Source organism: Convolutriloba macropyga, chromosome 5 (genome assembly GCF_964194025.1).
Source record: "Convolutriloba macropyga chromosome 5, txConMacr16.3, whole genome shotgun sequence".
Taxonomy (NCBI): Eukaryota; Metazoa; Xenacoelomorpha; order Acoela; family Convolutidae; genus Convolutriloba; species Convolutriloba macropyga.
Genome location: NC_134472.1, coordinates 5,582,843 through 5,610,610, shown reverse-complemented (window position 1 = coordinate 5,610,610; position 27,768 = coordinate 5,582,843). Strand labels below are relative to the sequence as shown.

Sequence of the window (27,768 nt, the reverse complement as noted above, 5' to 3'; positions counted from 1 at the left end):
AGCAAAATATATTCGTGCGAATAATATGTTACGTTTTAATTTCACATGTTTATTATACTGTAATTTCATACTTAGCTAATTTTTCAATATTTAATTTGCACCCATTAAATTTCAATGATCTAATGACTTAATGGGTATTGATATTGGATTTTCTACTTGGTTTCATAGTTTTCTCTCATTTTAAATACAGCACTGACTCGCAGACTTTAGCGTTCCGGTTTTTAAGAATCCAAAAAATTGTGAATACGAATAACAAACATGAAAGAATTTGTATATTTATTAAACTTTTCAACTTGAGCGACTAATGACTCCGACAAGCTCCTGATAATTATGTGAGAAAAATCCGAGTCACCATATAAAGAGTAAAGAAAGTTTCTTTGAGAAAATTGTGGGAGCTTAATTTTCCTCTTTTGATCACTCGCGTAAAAAATTTCTCTGATTTAGTGAATTCAAGGATAAAGAGAAAACGCCATATTGATCGAAAAGCAGAGACTAGCGATATGAAATGCTTTACAAATCATAGTCATAATTATATTTTGAATTGTTTACATAAGTCACTATACGTGAATAAGAAAAGACTACTCCCGTCAAATTGGTAATATTTGTTCTGAGATACTAATTTTCAGAATGTTTGTTAGTACTTCGAATGGGCTTAAACTTTATTGAATTTCAAATATCAATAACTGCCTAATTTTAATCGCAAAAGTTCTTGTATCGTATTGTATTAAAAGACCACTGTCAATCCTTAGTCAAAAATATTTGCCTCAATCAACACATTTTGATTGAATTATTTTGATTGAATTTCTATAGAAGTATTCAAAAACTTTTATAGAAAATTTGAAAATTCAATTGTTTGAGCAATGTACTTTACCAACATTCTATCTTTCACGAAGGCACTTTTCTCATGAGCTCATTTAGAATTGAATGCAATAGGTCACTGACACGTTTTGCTGTTGTATCTCCTTATAACCAAAATATATATATATATAACAAAAACCAAAAAATCTGGACAAATTTTTAAATTCTAGAAACAAAGTTTTTCACATGCTTATCGAGATTTTTAATCTGTTATCGCGAGCGAAAAATAAGCTATCAAAAAATTTACTGTGTCTCAAATCTGTCCAAAAAGGTTTGCTCAAGCACTTTTTATCAAAGTTGCTATATTTGTGAGGATCAGTCGTTTTTCAAAATATTGCAGATTGAAAATCTATTGTTGAAAAGTTTAATCTAAATTCTTCCCCATATCAGTTTCTGATAACAATTCTTGATTCCCCTAATTTTTTTTCTTTACTGTTCTTTACGCTCCATCTTTTAATGGTTTCAAAAATCCACATTCACCGTTGCTTGCTAAAATTCATGGTCTTAAACCATTCTCTGATAAAACCAACGAAAGACAGATCTTTTTGTTATCGAACAAGTGAACTCTCATTAACTTGTTACGCCATTCAAGTAGAAGCAATTACAAAATTCAAGCAACACGGAGAAAAAAGCCAAAACAATCACTCCCTCTTTTTCAAAAAGCGTTCCTTTTAGTTGTTGGAAAAGAAGAGCGTCAGATATCTTAAAGACGTCAGATATCAATTCAAAAACTCTCAAGAGCAAACCTCATTGTTGTTTTTAATGAACTCTTGTTTTGAAAAAAATAGTTTAAAAAACTTTGGTTTTTTTGAAACTTGGAACAGTATACTCAGATAGAGTGAATAAAAATAATCTGATGAACGATTTTTTAAACACAAGGTCCATTAAGCGAGGAACTTAAGAACTACTTTTCTAATTACATTTGACCTTCATTGGTTGTCTAAAAAACCTACAAAGTTGTTTCTATCATTGTTTCTCATGTTCTGTGTGGAGTAGTTTTTTCTTCAAAAACAATGCAGGAATATTTACTGCATTTTTCCCAATAGTGATGAAAATCTCGCACTCTTAATTAGGAAAAAATTATGAAAATCAATTTCAGAGAGATAAGTGTTGCTAAAAATAATACACATTGACAAAGCTCAGCTTCCAAGATCTAGTTTCCAGCGGACTAAAAAATAGACCCTCATGGAAAAACCCAACGAACTTAGATAGGAAACCCCTACGGATATAAACCCCCACAGAAGTAAACCCCATTTTAATTGTTGGTCGTGATAATTTGTTTGGTTGTGATAGTTTCATTTCAAGTCCCCCTGACCGCTCAGTCAGGGTCACTGCCCGCAAGGCATTGCCATTCAAGCTAAACGCGCATCTCTTTTATAATTAAATGGGGGTTTATTTCCGAGGGTTTTTTCTGTTGGGGGTAATCTCCGTGGGAGTTTATTTCCTATCTAAAATTAAGTGAATTAAGTGGAGTTTTTCCGTGGGTTTTTTTTCCAAAACCGAGTTTCCGAAATGCAATATATATTTTTCCATTACTGAGTTAAATTTCCTACAATTATATCTCGACCCTTCGCTAACACTAATTGAATTTTGGCTTCCAGAAAAAAATCAAACGTTTAATTTGCTTCGGAAACTTGAAATTACGAGCTATTTTACCAGGCGAAATGAGCTAATTCTGCTTGAAGTCTGGCGCTTCAGCACTATTTCAGCGTCAATATAACCAATTTATCGAAACTTCTACATTTCCAGATTCCTGAGCAAAGCATTGATTTAAATTTGCCAAACATCGTTGGCTGCTAATATATATACTTGCAGATTCAAGTGACTAATTTTTTTTCCGACCCACTTTAGTGAGGGAGGAACTATATACTCAAATGGGATTTTTTGTTCAGACAATTTTGGCCGATCGACATAATCATCGTAGAGAGTTGTGCGTGGCATCATTAGAAAGCCCGTCCAGCGTAGAATATGGATTTCCAATTTTCTTTTTTTTATAGGGAGTTATCGAGGTTTAAGGTTTTGTGAATATTAGACGCTGTTTTATTCACATTTTAGGTATTTGCAACCAAAGTTTCGTCAGTTTTGTCAAAAAATGTTAAAATTGATAACTGTAGTTATCTCGCAAAATGTTAAGATGAGAAGAAAGTAATGATTTACAGTTCTCGCAGATAACATCTCATAAATATAGAGCCGTGAACAATGTGGTGTCGAGAAATTGATTGTGAACTTTTGGCTACGGCCTGTATTTGTTGTTATTTTCTATTGTGGTGAATTAGTCTCACTATTAACATTACCAATTGGCATCCTGAAGTGTTGCCACCTAATCCAACGCTTTTTGATGAATTCTTAAGTATGTTCTGACTTGTGAAACTATTTGTTTTCAAAAACATATTGGGGTTTTTGAGCTTCCTCATTTTTTTTAAATAGTTGTTCGGCCGATTTGTAACTCAATCTCTGTAAACACAGGTCACAAACCGTTTCCAGCGAGCTATATTTTTAATCTTGTTAACGGTTTTAGCTTCAAATAATCGTTTCTCGGCTTTATTGCTACTGTTTCTACGAGATTTTATAAAATGTTTGAGATTTTATATAATTGTACAAATTAAAGGATTTTTGCTTTACAAAAATCGTAGATACCATTGGCTTTGAAATTTTGTGCCATTGAACATGGGATAATGGCATGTCTCATTTGCTTACTATGGAGATACACATGAACATTTTTATGGTTTCAGTTGATATCTGATAACAAAAATAACTGTGAAATTATTTATTTTCAAAAAATTACCGAATTTTTGAACTTCGCACCTCTTTGCTCGAGACCCTTTACTCTTTCTTGTCGACCTGTGCAGGTCCCATTTTTTCTAATGAAGCATAGGTTTAACTTTTTTAAGGTTTTATCTGATGCGAGTTTGATTTTTTTATTATAGACATCGAGTTTAGGTCAATAATAAAGTTGTTTGATTTTTATTTTTTTTCTAGCAGTCATTTTTATCAACAACTTTCATCGGCCCTCTAGCGTGGCATTATTGTATTCCATTGGTTGTTTATTGAACGATGTGTATGTTTTCGAAAGTTTTGTATCTCTTCGTCATTTGGTAGACAATTAAGTCAATAATTTTGATGAGCGGGGTCGGAACATTATGTGCGTACGCTCATTACCCAGCTTCCTTGTTTATCCTAGCGTTAATTCAAAAATTGACATGATCAGATTTCACAGAAAAAAAACTTATGCAACTAAACTTGCTATCTGCAAAACTTATTATATTGCTATACTGCAATATGCTTTTCTGGTATTGACCTCGCATGTTGTCCTGGTTGACAAATGGGATCTTTTCCATTCCCCCACCCCACCCAAGTACGTTATGCACCCCCCATTTACAGAGCATGACTTATTACATATGAAATCATTATTCAAAAATATGTCACGTACGTCTGGGGGGTGCAGATAATATGCACCCACTAAGGGGGGGCACAAACGGAAAAGATCCGACAAATGAATGTAGACCAATTAAGCACCTACAGCAAAAACGTTCTGCTTATTATTTCAATTCACGTTGTAAGTTAGCGGGTACCGCGAATTGTTTACTATTGTGTGGGTTGGTGTCTTACCACGCATGATGACTTTGTTAGTGATATTGTTGTTGAGTCTTTGTTTGTAGAGCAGGAGTATGGACACTGAGATGACAATGACCACCAGTACCACACTCACACACCCTCCGATCACCAACATCATCATCACACTCCCGCTCTCTTTATCCTTACTGCAAACAATCACAACTTCGCCCATATTGTTTTTTTTTGATATCTCAAACATAAAAATCAAAATAACCACTAGGTTATTGATGGTACATGGTCAAATTTGGTTTACGTTTTTGATAAATCTTCAGTCAGGAAAAGCTAAGGGTGTCTAAGCACAATCGCAACTACTGTGAAAATTGACCAGTACTGGATTCGAAGCAGCATCTCTTCCTTGCAAGCCTATAATGTACTAGCCATTACACCACTGATCTTAAGCTCTCGAACTTGGGCATCTGTCATAACCCATTATCTTGTTCATTCTTGTTCCTCAAGGTTTGATTTCTCAGGCAAAAAATACAATGAACAAGTAGAGCATATTGTAAAGCTATGTCGGTCTTGTCCTATGAGCAATTTAAATTCGATTGTTCTCTCCACCTGACAAAGAAACAGGAAAAAATCTATGGTCCACAAAAAATCATTTGAAGCGCGCAAGCGCAAGTTTTAAAATGCCAAAAGTCCCCATTATTGGAAGCTTAAATGCTCGAAGTCCTTATGTACATCACCATTAGCTGACATGCATGAAAATTAAGCAGGTTCTTGTTGCTTGCATCATAAACGTGCAAGTTGCTTGTTTTAAGCCATGTTACATGACACTGAAGATGCAGAAGTCAATTCGAAATTTTGCTTTTCCATCATAAACCGCTACGTTGTTCCCTATGACGGTCAAAGGTTCTCATTTTCTTCAAGCAGACTCATATTACTTATACCTAAGTTGCCAGTGTGATCGAGTAAAAAATGTCCGTGTTGTGAACAAAAATGAACCATTCATGACAAAAAGTAACTAAAAAACACTTGAATTCGGATGTCAGATTGTAAAAAAAGTGCAGAGAAATTGGAAAAAATAGTTATGAAAAAAAGTCTGATTTATTGCTCAGTTACATAGGTTCAAATCAAAATGCAAGAATAATGTAATTAAGAAAGTGAACATAAAATCTCACCATGATAGGGTTCCGAAAAATAGATCACACTACTCTTGAAATTTCTTCTAGTAATTGAATAGTTTTTGTGAACTGTTCGAAATTCTCAATTTAAGCAGGGGTTTAGGACAAAAAACAGTTTTTTTAGTTATTTGGGTTTGCCATTAGCGTCAAAGTGGTGAAAATTACTGCGAATAATCAAGTAAGCAGGTTTTAGAGAATAAAATCGCGTGAATAATCTATTGAAATGAAATTGTTAGAGTCATCAAAATTTAATATAGCGCTTAATTGTATGCCTCACTGCGATAACCAAACAAGCAAAATATTAGCTCTCACTGCCAGAGCAATATCGCTATCTTTCAGCCGCCGCACTCATCTGTTGTTATTTCAGGCTATTGCTATGCTGCTGGGCTTGATTTGTCAACCAGTGGATTGTATTCTCACAGAGATGGAAAAAATGATTCTAAAAAAATCTATTGCTTTTCATAGTGATGGTTTACACTTCTTGCCAGTTGGCATAGTCTAATTGGTGATGCACTATGTGAACATATACTAAGGCAATAGCACAGCAGGATTGCATCAGATAGCACTAAAATGCATGCGTTTTGTTTAGTACGTAGCACTACTACACAGGGCCGGAGTCGTTAATTTTTGGAAAGCATGAGATCTTCCGTGAAATGTTTTGTATAATTTGTTGACTTGAAGTAGTATTTGACGTATTTGAGAGGAGGTATACAAAACTCTAACTTTGATTTCTGAAAAGAGTAAATTTTCCGGGTTGAAACAAGAATTTAGAGTCCATTTATGTTCTCAATTGAATTTAATATTGATGGAATTATGCCCTTTGAAAGGACAGTGCTGTATTTCATGTTGGAAAGCATGGTCAAACTCAACAAGAAACCCTATTCGCTCAGTTTTTATGAAACTGATACTCTTTTTTGTCATATTTTGTTAGATAAAAACTTAATAACAGCAAAGGCATTAAAACTGAATTATCAGTGTTCTTACAATTAACTGACAATTTATGTACCAACTTTTGCGATCAAATTTATTGCAGCTACGAGGCCTTCAGTATTGCCCTTAAAAGTGTTTTCCGCAAATTGGTTCTTCTTAAACATTTTCTATCGTATTTTCTCTAAACTTTTCCTGTAAAGAATCTTGTTCCTGAATCTTATTGTTAAAACTTGTGGTTGTCTAGGGCGTGCTGGGTCGTCAGTATCAGTTTTAAGTCGATTTGAATAAATTCTCTGTCCATTTAAATAAAAATTTTGCGCATTTTCTAAGGTCAGGTATAGTTATATTTAATTTGCACATGTGACCGCGCTACCCAATTCAGAAGAGCTCAAATTCGTTCTCGAAAGAAACAAAAACCTGTTCCCTATTTTGCGCTCTCCGACGCCCCACTTTAGGAAAATAGCGCCAAGTAAACAAATTAGCCCCAAAGGCAAAATAACAAGCATGTTTAGGTACTGTTTAATCACATGCTCAGGGCGCACGGCCTCAACAGACGGCCTCAGACGGGCTCTACTTTGAGTTAGGGGGCAAAATTTAGGGCAAATATTTACTTGTTAAGATTAGAATAGCCTCAAGGTGTTTAAGAAAACGCTCCTAAGCTGTTTGTTAATTTGATAAACTATCAACAGTTGTTGAGAATGACTCGAACAATGATAACAAACAAGCAGAGGGGTGTTTAACAGACAAAAGCCATTATTTGCCCAAATTAGCCCGGTGTAACGTTTATTAGCACGTATTTAACAACACCATTTATTACACCATTTCAAACTAATTGTAATGTTTGGTTTCAATTAAATGATCAATTTACAGTTAAAACTTCAAAACAGAAAACTATTTGAAAAGTCTTTTAAGTGCTTCGAGCAATTTGAAAGAAACAAAATTTGACAAAAATAAGGAAATAGAAGTTTAATTTGAACTATTTGACGGGAAATTGAATTCAAAACAAAGTTTATAATTGGAGCAAACCACTAAATATGGTCTTTGAAAGCGCTGGATGTTTTGTCTGGCTCTAAGCTTCGCTGAATATTTTTGGGAACTTTGGCGCGCCAAAGTTTGAACGGTCAACAGTAGAAAAGTTATGAAAACTTTCATCTCAGCATTTGAGAAGGAAACAAAGCAAATTTACTAAGAAACCTAAATAAGATTTTCTAAGAATATTACAACTTTCGACTAGTTTTTTTTTCAAAATTTTCTGATTATTCAAAATTTTCAGAAGGAAGATCTAGTCAAAAACCATTCCCAATACGGATTAATTTTACAAAATAACTATTGAGCAGTTAATTTCTAAAGGTCAATTAACTGTTAAATTTGGGCTGAAAATATGTTTCAGGGCAGTTAAACGAAAAGGAATTCTTGATGACGTAATAGTTTTTTCGTCATAATAATTCTTTCCAAAGTTGTTTGTTTTCAGAGATAGGAAAACCCTATTTGTGGTCTTGATATACGGTAGTGGATAGGAAATAGAAGAACAATTGCCAGGGTACCCCTTCACGTTTTCAATTTCCCGTCTGTTTGCAATTTCCAGCCAAATCGCTTAGAAGTTGGTTTTTATACAACTATCTCAAAAAACCCAACGGTCTAAATATCAATTTGTTCTCCAATTATTAATGTGTTCTAAAAAAAGAATGTAAAAGCAAACCAAACTTGTGGTCACCGTATTGTTACAATTATACTTTTCATCAATTATTTTTTCACAATATAAGCTGCACGTTTTTCTTATCCTATGCACAACTTTGAAATTCAACATGCGCACGCCAAAAAATGTTCACCACCATTTCCGAAATGAAAAACTGAATAAAAGATTAATTTGAAAATTTGATGAAAATTTTAACGTGTTTTAATTTTGAGAAAAATTAACACCCCCTTAATGTAATGAAAAGTAAATTCAAAATTTTCAAGATAATTGATGTGAGGTCATCTTTAAGATTGGAAGGTTTTTAATTCTTTAAGTATTACTGCGGAAACTCCTGATGCTTAGAATGTAACAATCTAAAGATTACCAACTTTTGCTAATTTTATCACATGTTCGGTTTTGTTTTCTCAAAAAAATAGATTTTTTCTGTCTTGTCCAAAATAATGTCTGCTTAGTTTAGCTCAATGTGCACAAATTGGTTACAACCATTTGCCAGGTTTAACTTTCGTTTTTTATTCAGGTTTTCATTCATGTTTTTAAATTAATCATGTTTTCAAAATTGTTACAAAAAACGGTTGCCGGATCTATTAAATGGGTGACAGAAATAAAGGTAGCTAGTCAAATTTTACCGCAATATTTTTAAAAAATAAATAAAAACTATCAGACTGAAAATGAGAAAACCCAAGCAAGCAATATGAAAGAACAGCTTTCTTAAAAAATTAGAGCAAATTTTTCATTATTTTAAAAGAGTTGACATAAAACGGAACAAAGCAAAAGCAAAAAAAAACAGATAAAAAATTGACAGAAAAAAAAACAGAAAAAGGACCCGATTCGAAATATCGTCAATTGATGCAAAAAATCTTAGAACAATTGCTATTGATATAAATTTTACATTCCTATTGTGTTTCGTACGTGACCAATCCAACTTTCGGCCAATCCACGACAATTTGCATTTCATGAAAAAAAGGTCCCATGAAGAACCTTCATTGAAAGCGTTAGCCGCCTAAAAAAGCGTAGGTAGTTTGAAAATGAACTTACACTGTGTTTGAACAAGCATCTCTTTACGCAATTCTCTAGTCTTCTGGACCACAAAAAATGGAACCAGGACCTAAATTTGGCAATTTTTTAAAGATCTATGATCTCGTTCGTTATAGCTTCAACTGTGCACATTGAGCTTCTTGCCAAATTATATCAAACTTACTTTGTGTCTATCTTACTTTTGGTTAGATGCTCAGGTCTTCAAAAGAAACACACAACAAAAATCAAGTTCATAAATTCCATGATACTCACGGAGTTTGAATGCTTTCCTAACAGTGCACAAAATTGTCACTCAGTATTTTTGCTAAACAACCATTGGGATAAGTAAGAGGATTCCGGCAATGAATCAACAGTAAAAAACGTTATATCAAGCTTACCATCAGCCTAACTTACTTTTGGTTAGTCGCACAGGTCTTCGATAGAGACAGACAAAAAAATTCAACAAAATCAGTTTTATATATTCCAAGCTACTCATGAGGTTTGATTTGTCTCCTAAAAGTGTACAAAATTGTCACTCAAAATTTTTGGTAAAAGAACTATTGAAATAAATAAGAGGATCCTGGCACAGAAAATTCAACAAGTCACAGGCAGAGAAAAATTTAGTAACTTAACTTCCATATGTTTTGAGAACAAAGCTGATCCAAAAAATAGTTTGTTTTCAACCAAAATACTCGTTAAACTTACTCTAAAAGTGAAAACAGTGAATGCAGGGTAAAAAGAGCAAAAAACAATTGAAAATGAAAAAAAAATCATCATTATTTATCGGTTTCTATGACTTTAGAGATTAGCATATAAACTTCTCGTAAAAAATTCTTTTACAAATGTTTTTTTAACCTTTGCTCTTTTATAGGTCCAGATTCCGTCCAGGGTCCAGCTCCAATACCTGTAACAAATGAGTTACGAACTCGTTATCTAATCAAATTAAATTTGCTTATCGTTTTCACCCTAACTAAGAAAATGAAACAAAAGGCTGGTTTCAGCGTTAGCTTTTTTGTATCATCAATGCAGCTGAATTAAGTGCTTGTTTAGATACTACATAATTGCTAAGAATGATAAGTTCGATATAAGTCAAAACGTAACTGTCTGTAAGATGCAATAAGCATATTTCAGTACTAATTTCAGCATTTCTTTCAATTTAACAAAAGCAGAAATAATTCTTTTTTCAGTAAAATTAATTGCCACTAATTTTAGAGCAACTGACTGATTAGGTTATTTATCATCATTGTCTTCCCTGGCGTGATCTAAGCAAAATTTTGGTAATATTGACCAAGTAATTTTTCAAAGCAAAAAGAAATCAATTTGAACCTGTAACGATGATCTTAGACTGGGAAGAACTTTTAATTCCATGCGGACCCAGAGCCTCAAGTGTGAACTGATATTTGGTATTGACTAGCAAGTTCGTCACTACACAACTACGTCTGTTAGGGTTATCCACATGGACATCCTGTTCCCACGGGTGGGAGAGAGAAGAGGCATGGGGGTCACTCCCTGAGTTGAACGATGGGTTGTTGTTATTTGCTGGGTGAGATGAGTCATAGGTGTTTTGAACCCTGCGGTACACCACGCGGAATCTGTCCACGATACCCGTGACGTCATAGTTTGGTTCCATCTAAAAAAGCTAAGAATTTGACTTTTCTGCTTCAACTTTTCCAAGAAGTACTAGCCTGGTCAAACTGGGTTTATAATAACTTTTTGTTTGGTACTTCAGCCTGAGTGGGCACATATTTCCTTTACCCTCAATATTTAGAATTATTCTATTGAACGACGCAAATCTATATCGAGAGTCTTGAAAGATTAAAAGCCTGGGTTTTCTTCTTATGGGCTTTATCGTGATCAAGATAGATACGGTTCGAAACAAGAAAATGTCTCAAACATCTCAATCAAAAATTTCAGCAGAATGAACTGAAAATAAAATTATGTGAAAAACCCTGTCATTCAATCTTAATGACAAATAATCAAACTCTACAAAACTTGATAAATCTACAACATCAAAGAATTTTTATCGCGGTACAAAAGCGTGTGAAAATGACATTTGCACATCTTCGTCAATTCAGACAAAAAAATTATTTAATCAAAATTCAAAGTTAGCACAAGTGTTATTAAATCTCAAAAGTATCGTCAAAATTTTTAAAATGACAATTTCTAGAGTGCTTGAAACAGTTGTTACGTACTGCAGAAGTAGCAGAGAAAACTTTTAATTAAACAGTGGAGATTTTTTTGAGTTGAGTATTATCAAATTAGAATAGATAATTCTGTTCACTGCGGAGCGTTTGATGAAGGTATGAACAATTAAGCAACCTCCACTATTTTGAAAGACAGATCTTGAAGTTATGGTGTTGTTCTGGGCAAAGAAAGACTACGTTTTTATTTGAATTCGGTTTGATAGGGCAATATCCGGATCTATTCTGTTTTGGCCCACCCAGTGTTTTTACGCCTCCCAGTTACAACGTATATGTTGTTATATAGCACGTTACTATGCAAAAAAATAGCACGTGCGCTTGGGTGTGTAAAAGATATAAACCTACTAAGCTGGGGGGGGTCCAAAACAGAATAGATCCCGATATCCATTGAACTGGGAATTTTTAATTTCAATATTTGCAACTAAAACAACGTTTACTTCTTTGTTGTAATCCTGAACATTAATATTTTAACATAACTATAAGTTATTGCCATAAAATATAATTTACGGTGGCTAGTTAAATTTGTCTGATAACGTCTTTAACGCTCAGTTAATCATGAATGGATGAATGTCTAGTTGGTACAAAATTTACAGGTTCAAAAATTACCCGTAAAGTCGAACAAATATAACTTCTAAAAAAACTTCTTTCACCCTGAAATTTTCAAGTATTACTGATTTTAAAGCACGTCAATAGATTTCGTTCACTATTATCAGTGAAAATTTTTCAGCTGATGACATTTGATAAGAAGACAATTAATATGGTTCCTAAACAAACACAGATCAAATCATTCAGTGATTTGATATCGGGATGGCTGGCAGACATAATCAACCGATCAGTTGACGGGAGATAATTATTAAAAGAATCCAGTAAAAAAATAATCACGATAATTGTATTATAGACTTCTAATTTTGCCATTAACAAAAATAGATAGACTGAAGCAATGTGGGAAGTCAACAGTAAAAAAACATTTAATGATGATTAAAAACCACTAAGACTTTTAAACAAGACGGTTTGTGCGAGACTGTGCGTAACACAGTATATTCCAACATACCTCTCAAGGTTGCAAAAAACAACCATTAATTTCTGTAAAAGAATCCGTTGGGAGTATCCGAAAGCAGCTTTTATGTATTGGAGAAAGTTTCTTGTACTGTTTGAACTTAAAAATGCCCCCTCTTTTCGGCAGACAAAAACGAAAACTCTTTAACACATCATGGTTAATTGAGTCTAGTACAGTTAAAAACACAAACACAGATAACCTCAGATAGACAAAACAAAACACAAACTACACGCACAAACACAAACACACAAACACGAATCCAATACCAAAAATAAAACACTTTCTTTGAATTTTTCATTGTAACTGATCTTTACTTAAGAGCATTCAAAGTTCATTGGGTCTTAATTGTTTTTCTCACTAATTAGGTGTGGATTTTTTGAGGCAAATATATTGGTTTAGTATTTTAGCACAAAACATTGAAATGAAGCTTTTTGAAAAAAATTAACCATTTTGACGTCTCATGAGCACAATAAAAAAACGTTTTGAAAACATTTCCGTTGTGTTACCATCAGGATTTGAAAAACAGAATTGGGGTTTTGGAAAAACTTAAAGCCGCAATTTATAACAAACGTTCTATATTTTTTATGATTTCTGGCAGATTTTGCAATCTGCTTCTATTTGCGTCTAGCATTTACTGGAACTAACTCTCTCAGACTAACCCTTTCTTTTACTCCATCTGATACAAAAAATACTACAAACACTACACACACACGATGCACACGCACTGCCATGCATAAACGAACATAAACGCATGCACAAACACAAACACACAAAAAAATCGACGCAAAAAATCATTTTTTTAATCTTCTTTCTGGCAACTGGTCCTTAGCCATGTTTCGCTTCTTTCATTTTCATATATGTCTGATCTATTCTTTGTCTTTTCTTTGTCTTTTTATTGTCTGATCTGGAAAACTACTTGTGGAATTCGAAAACCTCTGCCAATATTTTTGCTAGTTTTGATGTTCCATGAGCATAATGAGCCAATTCAGATTTATTCAATATCATACTAACAAAATTTAATAGAAAACTTTTCAATTTTGAAGATATCTAAAGCCGCTTTCTTTGGCAAATACGTAATTTTTTTAGTTCGCAAAATTTCTGAGAATTTTTGCATTCTGCCTCTACTTGTCTATCATGTAATGGAACGTTAAAGGCTGTCCCTAGAAACTCTTTTTTGGTATATTTCAAGAGGATTGAATATCAGTAGGCTTTACCTTTCAGCTTATTTGCTCTTGGGGGCAATTTTAAAGCAAGAGAAAATTTGAAGTTGTTCTGTTAACTTATGAAGGATTTTTTTTCATCTTTCAAAATAATCTTCTATTTCGTTTCTTTCAAAATTTTTCACAGGATTTTAACAAAAATCAGACAATCTGCTTCAGAAGAACTCAAGCAACAATTGAATTTTGTAATCATTTTTTATAAATAGTTTCTATGTTAAGCTTCTTATAGATAGTGCCTGAAGTCAATTTTTTTTTCAAAATTAGTCGAAATAAAGTAGAGTATTGTTCTACCTTATCAAACCGAAATACATAGGAAAATGAACCCAAAGTTAACGCGTTGTTGTGCAGAAAAAAGAACTAAAGTACAACAATGCTTTTATATTTGCTGTGTTTAAGCTAAGAGTTTTAAATAAGCATATTAACCATTTCGTTACTCCAAAGCCGCGTTATCAACACTTTTTGAACGAAAAAGATTTGAAACGCTGATGTCAACAATCTAACTGATACCAGTTGACTTTCCGTTGATTATATCTTTTTCTCGGTCTACGGCTGCCACAGTTAGTTTGAGAAAAAGTGGCACAATAAATTTGATTTTTTTGTGCCCAGAAATATTTTTCAACAAGGAGCGGAACGCTTTTATTTAAAAGAACCAATTTCATCTTGGAGGTGATCAAACATTATGAAGTGTCAAAATAAAAATTTCAGATATGATTAGCTAATGAATTGCAGTCATTACTAACATTATCAACCATGAAAAAAAAACAACATTGAAACAGACACTTGAGTTTTTCTAGAAACTGACATCTTTTTATTTTTTCTAACTAAAACTAAAAATTGGCAATATTTTCGTGCTTCATTGTAGTCCCGCTTTTTCGCCCCTATTTTTTAACCAGAATTTTGACCCCCCCCCCCCCCCCCCCCAATCATTTCACCATGGTTTTAATCCTTTCCGATATTGGTACGATTTACACTAAATTTTAAGTATACATAATACAACGGGTTTAGGTAACGAACTTAGGTATTTACTCCCAAAATAGGAGATACGTAGAGTTTTGGGGAAAGGTTTCGGGGTAAAAAGTTTGTGGGGTGAAATGATAGAGGGGTGCAATTATATGATGATACGATATGCAGGGTTAAATTAATCAGAATGAAAGGTAGAACCACATTAAATCAAACCCAAATTAAAAAGACCCTTCAATTTTGCATAATTTTCAGGACTTCCTTTCTTTCTATGTACATAAAATTAAAGTTGCTTGCAATTCAAGTGTAGCATTAATTTTTCCGGTCCGTACAAATGTGTTCTCGCTGTCTGAACATCCAAGGAAAACGTACGAGGCAATTTCTACCTATTTGAACACATTTGGTCAATACTATACTTTCCATAAAACCATCACTTTGACTCGGATCGGCGATTTTTCAAATTCACTTGAGCGAAAAATTCAGACCACTTTTGCTAAATTAGCCGCCTGTGGTAAAAGATTACATGTACTGCAAAAATAATCCATCTCCTACGTCATAATTTTGTACAAGTAGTGTTTGTGATTAATTATTTCTAATAGCATTTCGAAAAAAGGTGATTCAAGCCACAGTCATGGTACAAAAACCGGTGAAAAAAATGTGAAGAATTTAAACGCACGGTTGTTATTGAACACTTCGACATTTCTCTATTGTGTTATATTGTTTCGCATTTTTTTGTTTGTTTTTTGCAGATTAAAAACAAACAACAAAACAAACAAACAGCTAAGGAGCAAAATGGCAAATCAGCTTATAGCGACCGGGAAAACACACATATCTTGATCGCATCGCAATTTGAAATTGGTATGCTGTCTCTTTTATTGCTTCAGTTGACTGACTCATATCTGAGTAGGGAAAAAATCCTCAACAAAGAGGGAAAAAGCTCGTTGAATACCAGAATTGACATCAATTATTCATCCCAGCTTCGCTCATCAATAATATAGTCAGCGAGATTTCAGCGCTGTTTTACTATAGCTACATCCGCAAAGCATGAAGAAATGAAGAAATGTGTATTCGCAACACTGCAGATATGAAAACAAGAGCTGACCAAGAGCGCAAGAGTGAAGCATTGTTGAAACGTGAAAACAAACATACATAAGAATTGTGCGAGCACTCAAACACACGCCGTATAATGCATGAACAAACAACGGCCATTGAGACCTTAGGAGGTTTCATAATGTATATTTGAATCTTTTAGTTTGTTTTGTCTCTGAAAGTCTTAACTGACGCGACTTAGTGACTGCTGTTTAAGCGATTAGCTTTAAGTTTGTATGTAAAACTAGTCGGGACAAAAATAAGACATCAAAGGATTAATACCATGTTAGGGAAGGCACCAACAACCGGTGGAAAAATTGGTGACTACCAAAAAATTTTCTTCTCAAAGCATGGCTATACTATTGGTTCCATTCATAAAGACTACCTTCTTACGACCTCAAACAATCTTAAAAATTAAATTTGTTTTCCAAACGTTCACTCAAGTATGAAATTGCTTTGATCTGTTCTATGAAAAAATTAATTGCCCCAAAAGTCACAATCTATTTATCAATCTATCTATCAATCCACTTCCCCTTAAAATCGCATCTGACATTAAATCTATTGCAATTGTGTAGGCATATAATCATTAACAGTTAAAATTAGTTTTGATTATAGAAAACTGACTTAGTTTTTGGAATTTAAATTTCTTCTAAAGGGTAATCAGATAAAGTTCAACAAACATGCAGAACAAAGAACCAAAACGCAAGATAGTAAAAATTTCCTGAATAACTTTCAACATTTACTTTTAAAAAAGCAGAAAAATTAGAAGCAGAAAAAACCTATATTTAAATTCTTTTGAGCCCTCAATAAATTTAGTAGTAAAAAGTTTCAGCATTAATGGTCTACTTGACAACATATGTGCGGTCTTGTTTTTGGAAAAATTTCGATAATTTTAATAAAAAAATATTTGGATAATTTGAAATACTAAGCGTCTGGAAAGGTTTAAGAAACTATGAAAAATATCAGATATCAAAGCAGCTGAGAAGTCAGAATAGAAAAAAAACATTTTAAAGGAAAATGAAAAAAATGTTCGTTACAAAAAAGCCGCATTCGATGAACACAATAAATTGAGTTTTACAAAGCTTGAAAGTCCCATTGATTGCGTTGGTACATTTGCAACTTATCTGACACACTATTGCAGTTAATTAGTTCTAAGACCGAAACAAAAGATGCAGAAAAAAAAATTAATGACAACTTTGTGCAATATTAAAGTTTCTCAATATAATAAACACTGTGGCCTTGCTTTTATAGTCGCCGAGCAAGTTCACTAAAAATGAAACGCACAAATGCCGCTCATACTACCTCATAGGTAGGTCGTATTTTTCATCAATTAGTTCAATCCATCAAATCATTAATACTTTCTTCCTGTTTTTTTAATTATTTTGAGATAAACTCAAGTCGATAGCAATGTAACTCAGGTGTTTTGCATGATTATGATTATCTTATCAAAAATATTTCATCATAACCCAGCGGTACACAAGACTGCACTTACGGACAATGCTAGAATTCGGACACTCTATTTTTAATGTATTTAACTAATGTTAACGTATTCAAATTTGACGTTTTAACAAACAGGCGAAACAAAATGTAGAATTTTCAACGTAGAAATTTAAAACACTGTGCTTTTACCTAATTCTAGATTATATTTTTGTTACCGGATCTGGCCATACCTCGTGAGCCTTGGTCATGCATCAGCGGCCGGTGGGACTTGATATGAATCTATCACAACCAAACATGCGACCAGCTTCCCCCAAAAAAATAATTTTTCTCGCGTATTCTCATCGCGTATTCTCAGCAAATTTACGTTAACCTTCATATCCTATTTTAAAACATGGAGAATTTGTTGAGCAATCAGTCAATCAGAAAACAATACTCCCATTTTCTCAATTGCGATTGACCAGCAAAAAAAAAATCTATTTTTTGGTACGTCGAATATACGTATCTAAGTTATAGTAAATCCTAAATTTTATGCTGAAATTACTTTCAATGACTTTCAATATCTGCAGAAAGAATTTTGAAAAAAATACTCTACAAAAATAAATTAAATATGTCAAGTTCAGGACAAGACATCATTTTGTTAGTCTGATATTTGCTTATATGTTTTTTTCTTAATTTTTTTCTCAGTTAACTTTGAGTTGTCTCAAAGCAGTTGTTTTTTGTTCTCATACTCATTACACGCAAGGTCTTCATGTTGAGAAAAAATTTGGTAATAATTGACAATTTTCAGAGAATTATCTTCAGAAACGCAATATAACTTAAATTGTCGGTGACTTGCATTGGACTTGCGGGTTCTGACATTTTGGATGCGCCACGTATTAATGTGCTTTGGAGATTACTTTGTCAAGAATAACTTCACAGTTAATAAGTTAAATCTTTTTCGCTTTTTAAAGTATTCTTAGAACTCACCTTAAGCAGGCTCTATTGAAGAGTAGGCAATTGTATAAGCTCTATTTGTTTTCTGTCAAGTTTCTATTTTCCAATTATCTGCTCATCATTAGGTGTACACTAAAGGAAAGTTGTTTTTCTCTATTGAACTTGTACCAATATTTTACCAAATGTTTCTGAGCAATTTAATTTTTGTTGCTAATCTCACATCATTTTGGCTAAATGCACCATAAGCAACAAAAAATACAAGCATTTTTTGTTTGTGCAGGAGGGGAGGAAAAACATCCGTAACGGGTACCAAGTAAAATTTATTAAGTCACATTTGATCAAGTTGAATCATATCAAGACTACTCATATCACAAAAGTCAGATTTCCTCTGGTCTAGGCAGACCAAAATTCAGCAAAACTACGCAGACAAGACTCGTCAAATTTCTACGAACAAAAAGTATACTAGATCACCCCTCAATTGCTATTCACCACATTTTCATTGCGAAATGACTAGACAAAGCAGTGTGATGACGAATTAAGACGCTTCATTGTCAGCGTGGGCGTAGAGCATCGACCATCAATACCATCAAGTTTTATTTATAGAAGCAAATTTGTTCAGATAACGAGTCACGCTCTTAAGACGACAAACTTTATCATTGTTACACACGTCACACTTGAGATTAGTTGAGATAAAGCGACTATTTTTGTTAGTTTTGTAGCCTCTTTGTTTGGTGGAAAAATGTTGTGACAATTTGTCTTTCAGTTGAGGCTGTTTGTTTGTAAAGTAGGTAACAAGTTATCTTTCAAATAATAGTGACATTAAAATTGTTATAACGAGTAAAGGTTATTTTGTGGTTTCTATTTCTTTACAGACATCTATGATAGATATATGAATGAATTGAACCATACTTATAAGAGTGATAGAATTTCCAATAATGATAAAGTATTAATCATAGAACTTTCATTAATCACGAAGTTGTAATTTTAAGAAAATCTTGTAAATTTTTTAATTATGAAGCCAATGTTCCATAATAGGAAAAGACTTCTTGTTTTCTCATCCGCAGAGAAAAAATGAGAATTTTGAAAGTCGGTCTACCTTACTCCGATCTAGTATTCAGCTCAACGAGAAAAATATACTAAAGATTTATATTTAACTAATTTAAAGCCCAGAGGAGGGTTTCAGAACCTTTAGATTCGACAGTTTTAGCTTAAATATTGATGATTTTTTCAAAATTTAGCATAATTTTCATCAAAAAATGCCCCAAATGTTTCTTCGGTCCACAAATTTGTCGTACGTACAGACCTCACACTGCTAACAGACGTTTGATCAACTCAAAAGAAGGCTAGTTCCTCTTCCGTTTCTTTTAAGAGTACTCTGGAATAAAGAAAATTTGCCATTTTTTTGCTAAATTAAAACAATCTTTATGCCAACTGAGTACTTCAATGTTAATAGATTGACATCTGGTTAGTGTCTGTTTTGGTTACCAATGTAAAACATAATGAAACCCAATTTAATGAAACCCGGTCTATTATCCAGGCTAGTTTTGGTCTCTTTTTTTAAAAAACTAATTTAACAATTTTTTCATTTTTTCTGTATATTACAAGCCAGAAAAATTTCCAATCGAAAATCAACTGGTATGTTTTTACGCCTAATCTGTTAAACTAAGGCCATATGAACAGATGTTATGTTTTCAGATAGAAATTCACGGTTTCTATGCATTCAACAAAGTATTTTCTTCAATTTGAATCAAACTTTTGTGTTTCGCCCGAATTCGTTGTCTTTTGTGCAGTCTCATGACTGAGGGTCAATAAATCCAAGTGGCTTCCCTAAACATATACTTGAACCTATAAATGCTTTCAGTTAACATCTAATGGCTCTTATTTAATTCAAAATATTTGTTTTAAGAAATCTCAGTGCCCTTCTAAATGTTGGTATTTATACCGAAGTTCTGCCAACCTGCTACTTAGTCTCAGAAAATACAAATTGCATTTCCTTTTTAGTGCGTGAAAAAAAAGTCTTTCCAGAGTATATTCTTTGTTCTTTTTTTAATTACTGGCTTTGATACCGTGATTGCTTTGATACCATAAGTTCTAAATAATTTTTTTCTACTTTAGAACATTTGCCACTTTTGAAAGTCATTTTTGCTGCCTTGTTCTATTATCATTTTGATAATAGGTCACATTATGTTTGAAAGAAAACGCATGTGTACAAGTAATGTTTTTCAGTGAATAGCGTATGATTTTAACGGCTTCGAAACCGCTTTCTCGCAATACCTGATTGAATTTTTTGTATTCTCCGTATTTATTTTTTTTCTTTTGCAGTGCTATTATACATTCGGCATAATAGAAGGTTTCAGTATCTTCTTCTGGCGGTACCAAAAAAAGGCATTTCATGATTTCATTTGATTGCTAATGGTATTAATGACTGTGAAATTTTTTGTTTTGAAAGATTTCTTTGACCTTTTCAACTCTGCCAATTCTGATTTTCTTTTTGACAACTTGAATATTAGTCTTATTTATAACATTTAATGTCTACTTTTGACAGAACAAACAATAAACTTTTTGATGTTTTTATGTTGCAGCGGATGGTTTTATGGCTATGACGCTATGTGGTTTAAAAATTTTTTCAAAAATTTTTGGTACTGTTCATTGCTTGATTTCAATTTTTGTCGATTTTTTGCATAGTCCCCTTGTAAAAAAAGCTCACTTATGTTCAAAAAAACCTCAAATAAAATGTAAACTTTTGACTTCTGTCTGTGCTCAGTGATAAGTTGTTGTCTTAAGACTTAATCTCCACTAATTTGAAAAACAGTAGGTCTACCATGAAGTTGAAAGTTTCTTTCCTATTTATTCTAGCTGACAATTCCCTTTTTTCAGAATTTTTGAAAACATTCGGTTTACAAAATATTATTTTTTATTTTCGGCAATATTTTAAATCTTTTTTAGACAAAATGCAACAGAACCTCTAATTTAAGCAGAGCTAAGATTTATTTTCTTCAAAACGAAAAAAAAATCAATGTTATCACTAGCTTTATTTATACTAGTGGTGTTGTAGCTCCAATATTTGGAGATTTAATAAAATTTTTGCCATTTTATTAATTGGTAATATTTTTTTACAAATATTTGACCACCTTTGTTTCTGATTTTTTTTTTGTTTTTGTGTCATGTTACAACTATAATAACTGTTTCCTTTAAATTTGATGATGAGAGCTGTTATTCAAATACAATAACTTTAATGAGTAGACTCCAAAATTTTAATTATTTACTATAGATTCAGATGCATCTAGGACTTTCTATTGTAGTCTTATGACAAATTCTGGGTAATGAGAGATCTCGATGGTCCCTCTATGAAGACATAAAAAAATCTATCCAGTATTTTCAGTTGAGAGCTAAGAGTTTTTTATTCCGTATTGGTTTTCAAAAACAAAAACGTAATTTCAAGTTTTGCACTTCATTTTCTTTCTTGTGTCTACTTGTATCCTAACATCAGTAAAAAGCGGTGCAGCGTTTTTTCAGAAGAGCTACAAGGTTTTTTGCTTGTGAAATTTGAATGTTAATTGATATTTTCATTGATACTATTTAGACTTTTGTCTGGTTTTATCTGTTGCCGTTTCAATTTTTTATTCAGTCTTTGTAAAAAATAGATATTGAGTTTCGGTTGCAATTAACAGTTATTTATGTTAGTTTATTTTATTTTGTTGTTGTTTTCTTTGTGCCCTATTCTCATCAGTGACAAGTATCTTTGTTTCTCCAAGGTGGCATCATTTAATTCTTCATCTCGCTAACCAACGGCTCTGATGAAGTTAAATAAGACTCTCTTGTAATTGTAGTTGACAGGTGACGGTTGACTTTAGCTCGTTTTGTTCATGTTCTTCGAGACTTGTTACAACGTCTAAAATGTGAGGGACAAGTCACATCAGCTTTCAGGTAAATTACAAGTTGATTTTTTAGTTTAGGTTCTCAAACCGATGAATTTTGAATTTGTTGGTGATTTTTTAAATGAAGAAAAAGATTTTGAGTTATACGGGAGTATGATGTTTTGTTACTTTTGGTTGTTGTAATAGTAGTTGCGTAACATTAGATACTATTGTTTCCTCAATGCGGCAGTAGTTAATTCATTCACTGTTCGCATTTAAGACAAATTACTCATAAACCATTTATTTTTGAAGGGTGTGTATTTTTGAAAATTTTTTTCTCGTACTCTTTTAATAGACAATTAAGTCAAAAATATGAGCGGGTCTAAATATTATGAACGAGCACATTTTTGCGAGCCTCCTTGATAAATTTAGATTTGAGCTTGGACGGCAATTTAATGAAAATGCCAAAAAAGAACTAACTAACCGAAATATTTTTTTTATAATTTTGCTTATAGTAGAACACTATAATCGAGAAAATGAGTAGATAAAGAAAATGATCCGTCACTCATTGACTAAACATTTGTGAACATGTTTATCAGAGATGCATGTTTTTGTATGCTTGATGAGGGAGGTACGAAAAGATCAGTTCCTTATGGAGTGTTCAAAAAAGTTCACTCCTTTTTTTTGTTGTCAAATTTAACCCAGAGAAGCAAAAAAAAACGTTAGCAAGGTAATATTAATAAACCGAACAGGAAATAGTTTTCCAAGTCTTCAGAAAAAAATATTTGATCAAGTTATTAGGAACAAACCTTCCACTCCAGCAGAACTGAGGTCTCTGAGATTGATACTAGAGTAGTGATGATGGGTACTACAGACATCCCACCCCCATTCTCTCCCCCAGACACCTCCCCGGGGCTGTGGTGGTGGGAAGAGGAGCCTGGCACAGTCAAACCCTCCGAGAGGGGCGACTGGACTGCTCTACCACTGTTGGTCAAACCCAGAATCCGGTACTGGCCATAACCTAATCGATGTTTTGGACTAATTTCAATCAAGATTTGACGAACGAACATTTTTAGTGGGTAATTGTTTTCATGCTGCGAAGAAAAACACCTTTTTTTCCCAAAAAACACCAACTCAGGACGAGACTGAATAATCACCTTTTATATTCAAATAGGAGTCTACCAGAAGCTTGAACAAAATAATCATTCGTATTCAACCCCCGACTTCCAGAAACTACAGAGCCCTTACTAAAAATCCTGGAAATTTTTGAATTGTTCTTTGAAGTCAAAGCCCCACTGAGGCGAGGGAGGGGCGTTAACGGGAAAGAGCCAAAAGAAACTATCTTTCAATGGTCTCACTAATATAAAATAAGTCCAGAGGGTTTCTGTCCTAATGTTTCGTATCTGGATAGATGTCTTCCTTATTGACCCGCACTTCGTACTAAAGAAAGTTTTTAACTGAAGAACCCATAATTTTTTTAACCCGCTAGAGACCCCAGTGAAACTGTCGGTTCATTTGGTTGCGGCTAATGACATACCCGTTTCGAGATTGGTGATTGAGGCATGGTAGTTGTTGGGTCCAGTGGGATGTGTGTTGTGAATGAGGGTGAGGTTGTGCCAGTCTTCATTGAAGGTCAGGTGATGCATCATCTGGACCACAAAGTCAGAGAACTCTTCCATCTTTACTCCACCTCCTCCCTGTTGTGACGTCATGATCACTCCACTGGGCACCAGAGTGCTCCATTCGACGTATACTAAACAGAATTAGATCTTTTCCATCCGTTTTACCCCCCAGCCCCCTCCAGCACGGGTGCTGCCAACAGATCTTAGGGATTTGCTATGCCAGTGTGTATATTTTTTTTATACTGGGGGCGCATAACGTAACGGGGGCTCAATTGAAAAAAAATGAACAAAATAATACAATAAGGAAAAAGGGGGGAATGCGGCCGTAATTAAGTCACTTACGTATTATACTGCTTGATGATAAGTAGAACAAAAAGAAATGTTTGTACAATTTAATTGTTCTTACGTAAAGGGTTGGCTTGGGTTCCCTTTAGCAAACAGGTGGGTTTTGATATCTCGTACAGACGGGCATCGTCAGGGTCCCCAACAGTTACTAGTCTGTCATTCTGGTGTGTGTTCTCCTGCTTGCTTCCTGAACATTTGCCAACAATTAACAGAGAATGCGAAAAAAATGTTAGAACAAAACCGGATGTTTTCCTTGTACCCTCTCCCCACCCCCCCCCCCCCAGCTTAGTGGACACATATTATTTGCACCCCCCAGACGCACGTGCCATATTTTTACATATTGATTTACTGTATAATGTCAAACAATTGAAACGTGCTCTATAAATGGGGGTCATAACGTACTGGGGACACAAACGGAAAAGATCCCAAAAAACCAAAGGTAGATCAAGCCTTGTTCATTTTTAAATAATTTTTGGAACATAATCAAATTCAAGGAAGTAAAAAATGCAACAAATCAGAAGTGAAGACCACGTAGAAATGTGGCAAAACATTTCAAAATGTTGGAGGCAAATTTATTTTTAGTTTGAGCGATTGACGCTTGACCGTTTCTAGACAAGATAGGGTCACTCAATTCGACTACTCAATTCACTTTTGTCTTCCTTTTATGGTAAATTTTTCTGTATTCAACTAATGTTTTTTTACTTTTTTTTTCATTTTCCAACTACAGGAATCTTGAAACCCTTCTCATTAGGTTGGTAGATGATGTCATGTATCGAATATTTATTTGAGGACATGGGATTCGTGACTCTTTTGAGGACTGGAGTCTCTTAAAAACTTTTTCTGTTTTATTCCTCTACTCGATTCAAAATTTATCGCTGAGATGATATTCTTGAAGACATGTTTTTGTTTAAAGCTCATACATTTTATGAAACTGCTTCTTTGCAGCACTTTTTAGCATTTCGAGTCTCTTGGTTCACATAATCTTTTTTGTACGAAAGCCGAAAGCGTGTTTGTCACCATAGTTGGAAAACTTTGTGGTGCTGGGTTTACGCGGTTACGAATTCTTGTCATGGATTTCTGTTTAATCGTTAGGATTTCTTTTACTCTCCCGGGTTGATCATCATACACAATTCTTAGTAGTCACACTAGGTCATATATGATTCCTAGTATTCATACAAGGTCATATATGATTTGTATGATTTCTTAGTAGTCATACATGGATCATATATGATTTCCTAGAAATCATACAGGGATCATACAAAAAAAATTAAAACCTAAAAACTGTATATCTTTCATTTTCTTTTGATGTTTCTCGGAAATCATACAAGGTCATCATCGACAAATAAAAATAAAACATTGATTGGTTCCACAAATTCCCGTATAATGTAGTAATAGGACATAATAAATTATTATATCGCATTTGTATTTTACATTTGATTCTTTGTATGGGCGAAAAAAAACTTTCCAACTTAATTATATTCAGAAGACGAAATTAAGGTTATCTGCAAAAGTTTTTGCAAATATTATTTTATAAATGAGCATTTATAGGTATAAACTGGCTTCAGGAAATATCAGAAATTTATATAGTTTTATTTGGACTTACCGTTTAATTGCGTGCCCAACTTTGCATATGATATTGTACGTTTGGGTTTTTTGGCGGATCACAAAGTGATGCCGGTGAATCACATAAGTGAGTCCTTGCCGAATGAAATTTTTAAAAGACATAAATGGTTTTAAAATTTATGAAAAAAATGATGTATGATTGTTGGTATTCATACTAGGATCATATACGATTTCTTTGTAGTCATACAAGGATCGTACTAGGAAATACGTTATGATTTGCATGATACCATATATGATTCTTGTATGACTACTAAGAAGTGGTGATCCGGGCTATTGCTGTGTCTCGATATATACATACATATATATATATATATATATATATATATATATATATATATATATATATATATATATATATATATATTTAGAAGTCCTTATGCTCTGTTCATATCAACATCTTTGATGTGCTCTGGTCATATGAACATGGTTTTTCACTTTGCTTAATTAATTTGCACCTAACCAACTAATCGATACGTCCATCAGATTTTATAAGTGTTTCCGTTTTTTGTCTGTACCTAAACAAAGTTCCAACGTTTCCAATTTTAGCGACTCAAATGTCATTCGATTTTCCAATAGTTTAGCATTTTTTCTCGGATTCATTCTCTAGGGAATCTAATCTATGCATTTTTCCGCTGCTTGCATCTTCTGTTATTGCTGATAGATCCTTTTCAAGTTACAAATAACGGCATATATTGGAGCATATGCAATGGCTACGTATTTTTCCAATTTGCTCGCAGCAACATGTTTTTAAGATCAGTTTTAGGTTTAAAAAAGAATATTAAAAACGTTTAGTTTACACAATTAACGTTTGCAAAAAGATTATCTCTTAGCGTGGTTAAAGTACAAAACAGCCTTGAGAAAAGTATTCCGGAAATTGTCACTGTTTGATTGCCTATTTTAGAAGTGTTGTTGTTGGAGATGTTGAGAATTTAAGGCTGAAGCTGATGACATGCAGGTTCCTTGCGTTCCAGTAACAAAATCCTTTTTTCTCTGAATTTTTTCAATCAGTGATTTCTGAACCTGTCTCGTTCTATGAAAATGAGATAAAATTTTATAACACAAAACTGACAAACTTTAGCAAGCGGGAGGACCCAGTGGCTTCTCCGCGGTCTTTTTTTCAAAATACAGCTGCCGCAAATTGTCGAACGCTTCACAAAGTCATGAAAACATTAAAAAAGCTACGCAAGATCCCCAGTTCCTGGAAGGTTGCTGCTGTCACCCCGATATTCAGAACAGGAGACAAGCGAATTGCTTATATATCAAATATCGATAAAAGATTGCACTTGATTACATTTGCTTCCGTAACCGACTAACGTCTGCTAAATTGTGTCTGCTAAACTTCTGGCGCTTATCGAAAACCGCGAAGAGGTGCGAGTTATTAAGTCAGAATTTCGAAGTGACTTCTGTGGAGTCGCGTAACCATTGCATAAAATACTAAACGTGCACATTTTTTAATGACGAAAGTCTTGGCTATGTGGGAACTTCTGGCATTCTAGCTTCTGGCACTGCAGATTTTCAGCATTTTAAAATAGGCACATTAGTGTTTTAAGTAAACTTAAGGTAAGTGATGGTATTACACCTTAACATCGATGCGTACAGGTAATTGGACACGGTTTTTTTTAATATTTGGGTAAAAAAATTGTTTTCAATGTAAGCATTCATCGAACCACACTGTATATAGATAGTAATGCAATTTGATAATTTGCTGACATTGCCAGGGTCATAATCAACAAAGTTTTCGTGAAAGTACAAGAAAAAATTCACAGGCAAATATTATCAAATTAATTATTGGACTGACCTAAGACAATCTTGAGGGTAGACGACGTCACTACTCTACCCTGGAGTGTTGGAACCCTAGCAAGACACGAGTACCTCCCCACATTCTGTTCATCGAAGTCATTGATTGTCAATTCTCCTGTTTTATCATTCAACTGGAACTGACCTGAAACCAACCATCTAATCAATATCTCCACCAATTTCAACAACAAATCAAACTTTCAAAAAAAATTGTTCTTTCAATGCACGTTTTCAACCCCCCCCCCCTCCCCCTCCACTCCCCTCCTCCCCTCCCCCTTCATTGCTTACAATCCCCCAAGCGTACGAGCAATAATACTTTAAATGAGCATAAACATTACTTTAATCCATAACGACAATTTGTAACTGTAACCATTACTTTCTGAGAAA

General features: G+C 33.7%; 1 protein-coding gene across 5 annotated transcripts in view; it reads right to left on the bottom strand.

The window, feature by feature from the left end:
- The window catches only part of LOC142339074 (uncharacterized), an 86,678-nt gene that overhangs the window by 15,312 nt on the left and 43,598 nt on the right, over positions 1-27,768 (bottom strand). For all 5 annotated transcript variants that reach the window (XM_075388746.1, XM_075388745.1, XM_075388748.1 and 2 more), the window contains 7 exons: positions 27,383-27,526; positions 24,023-24,148; positions 23,532-23,747; positions 22,804-23,015; positions 10,564-10,867; positions 10,093-10,141; positions 4,468-4,619 (listed from right to left, as the gene is read on the bottom strand). In XM_075388746.1, the coding sequence (XP_075244861.1) occupies positions 4,468-4,619; positions 10,093-10,141; positions 10,564-10,867; positions 22,804-23,015; positions 23,532-23,747; positions 24,023-24,148; positions 27,383-27,526 (1,203 nt within the window). The remainder of the gene's footprint in view (positions 1-4,467; positions 4,620-10,092; positions 10,142-10,563; positions 10,868-22,803; positions 23,016-23,531; positions 23,748-24,022; positions 24,149-27,382; positions 27,527-27,768) is intronic.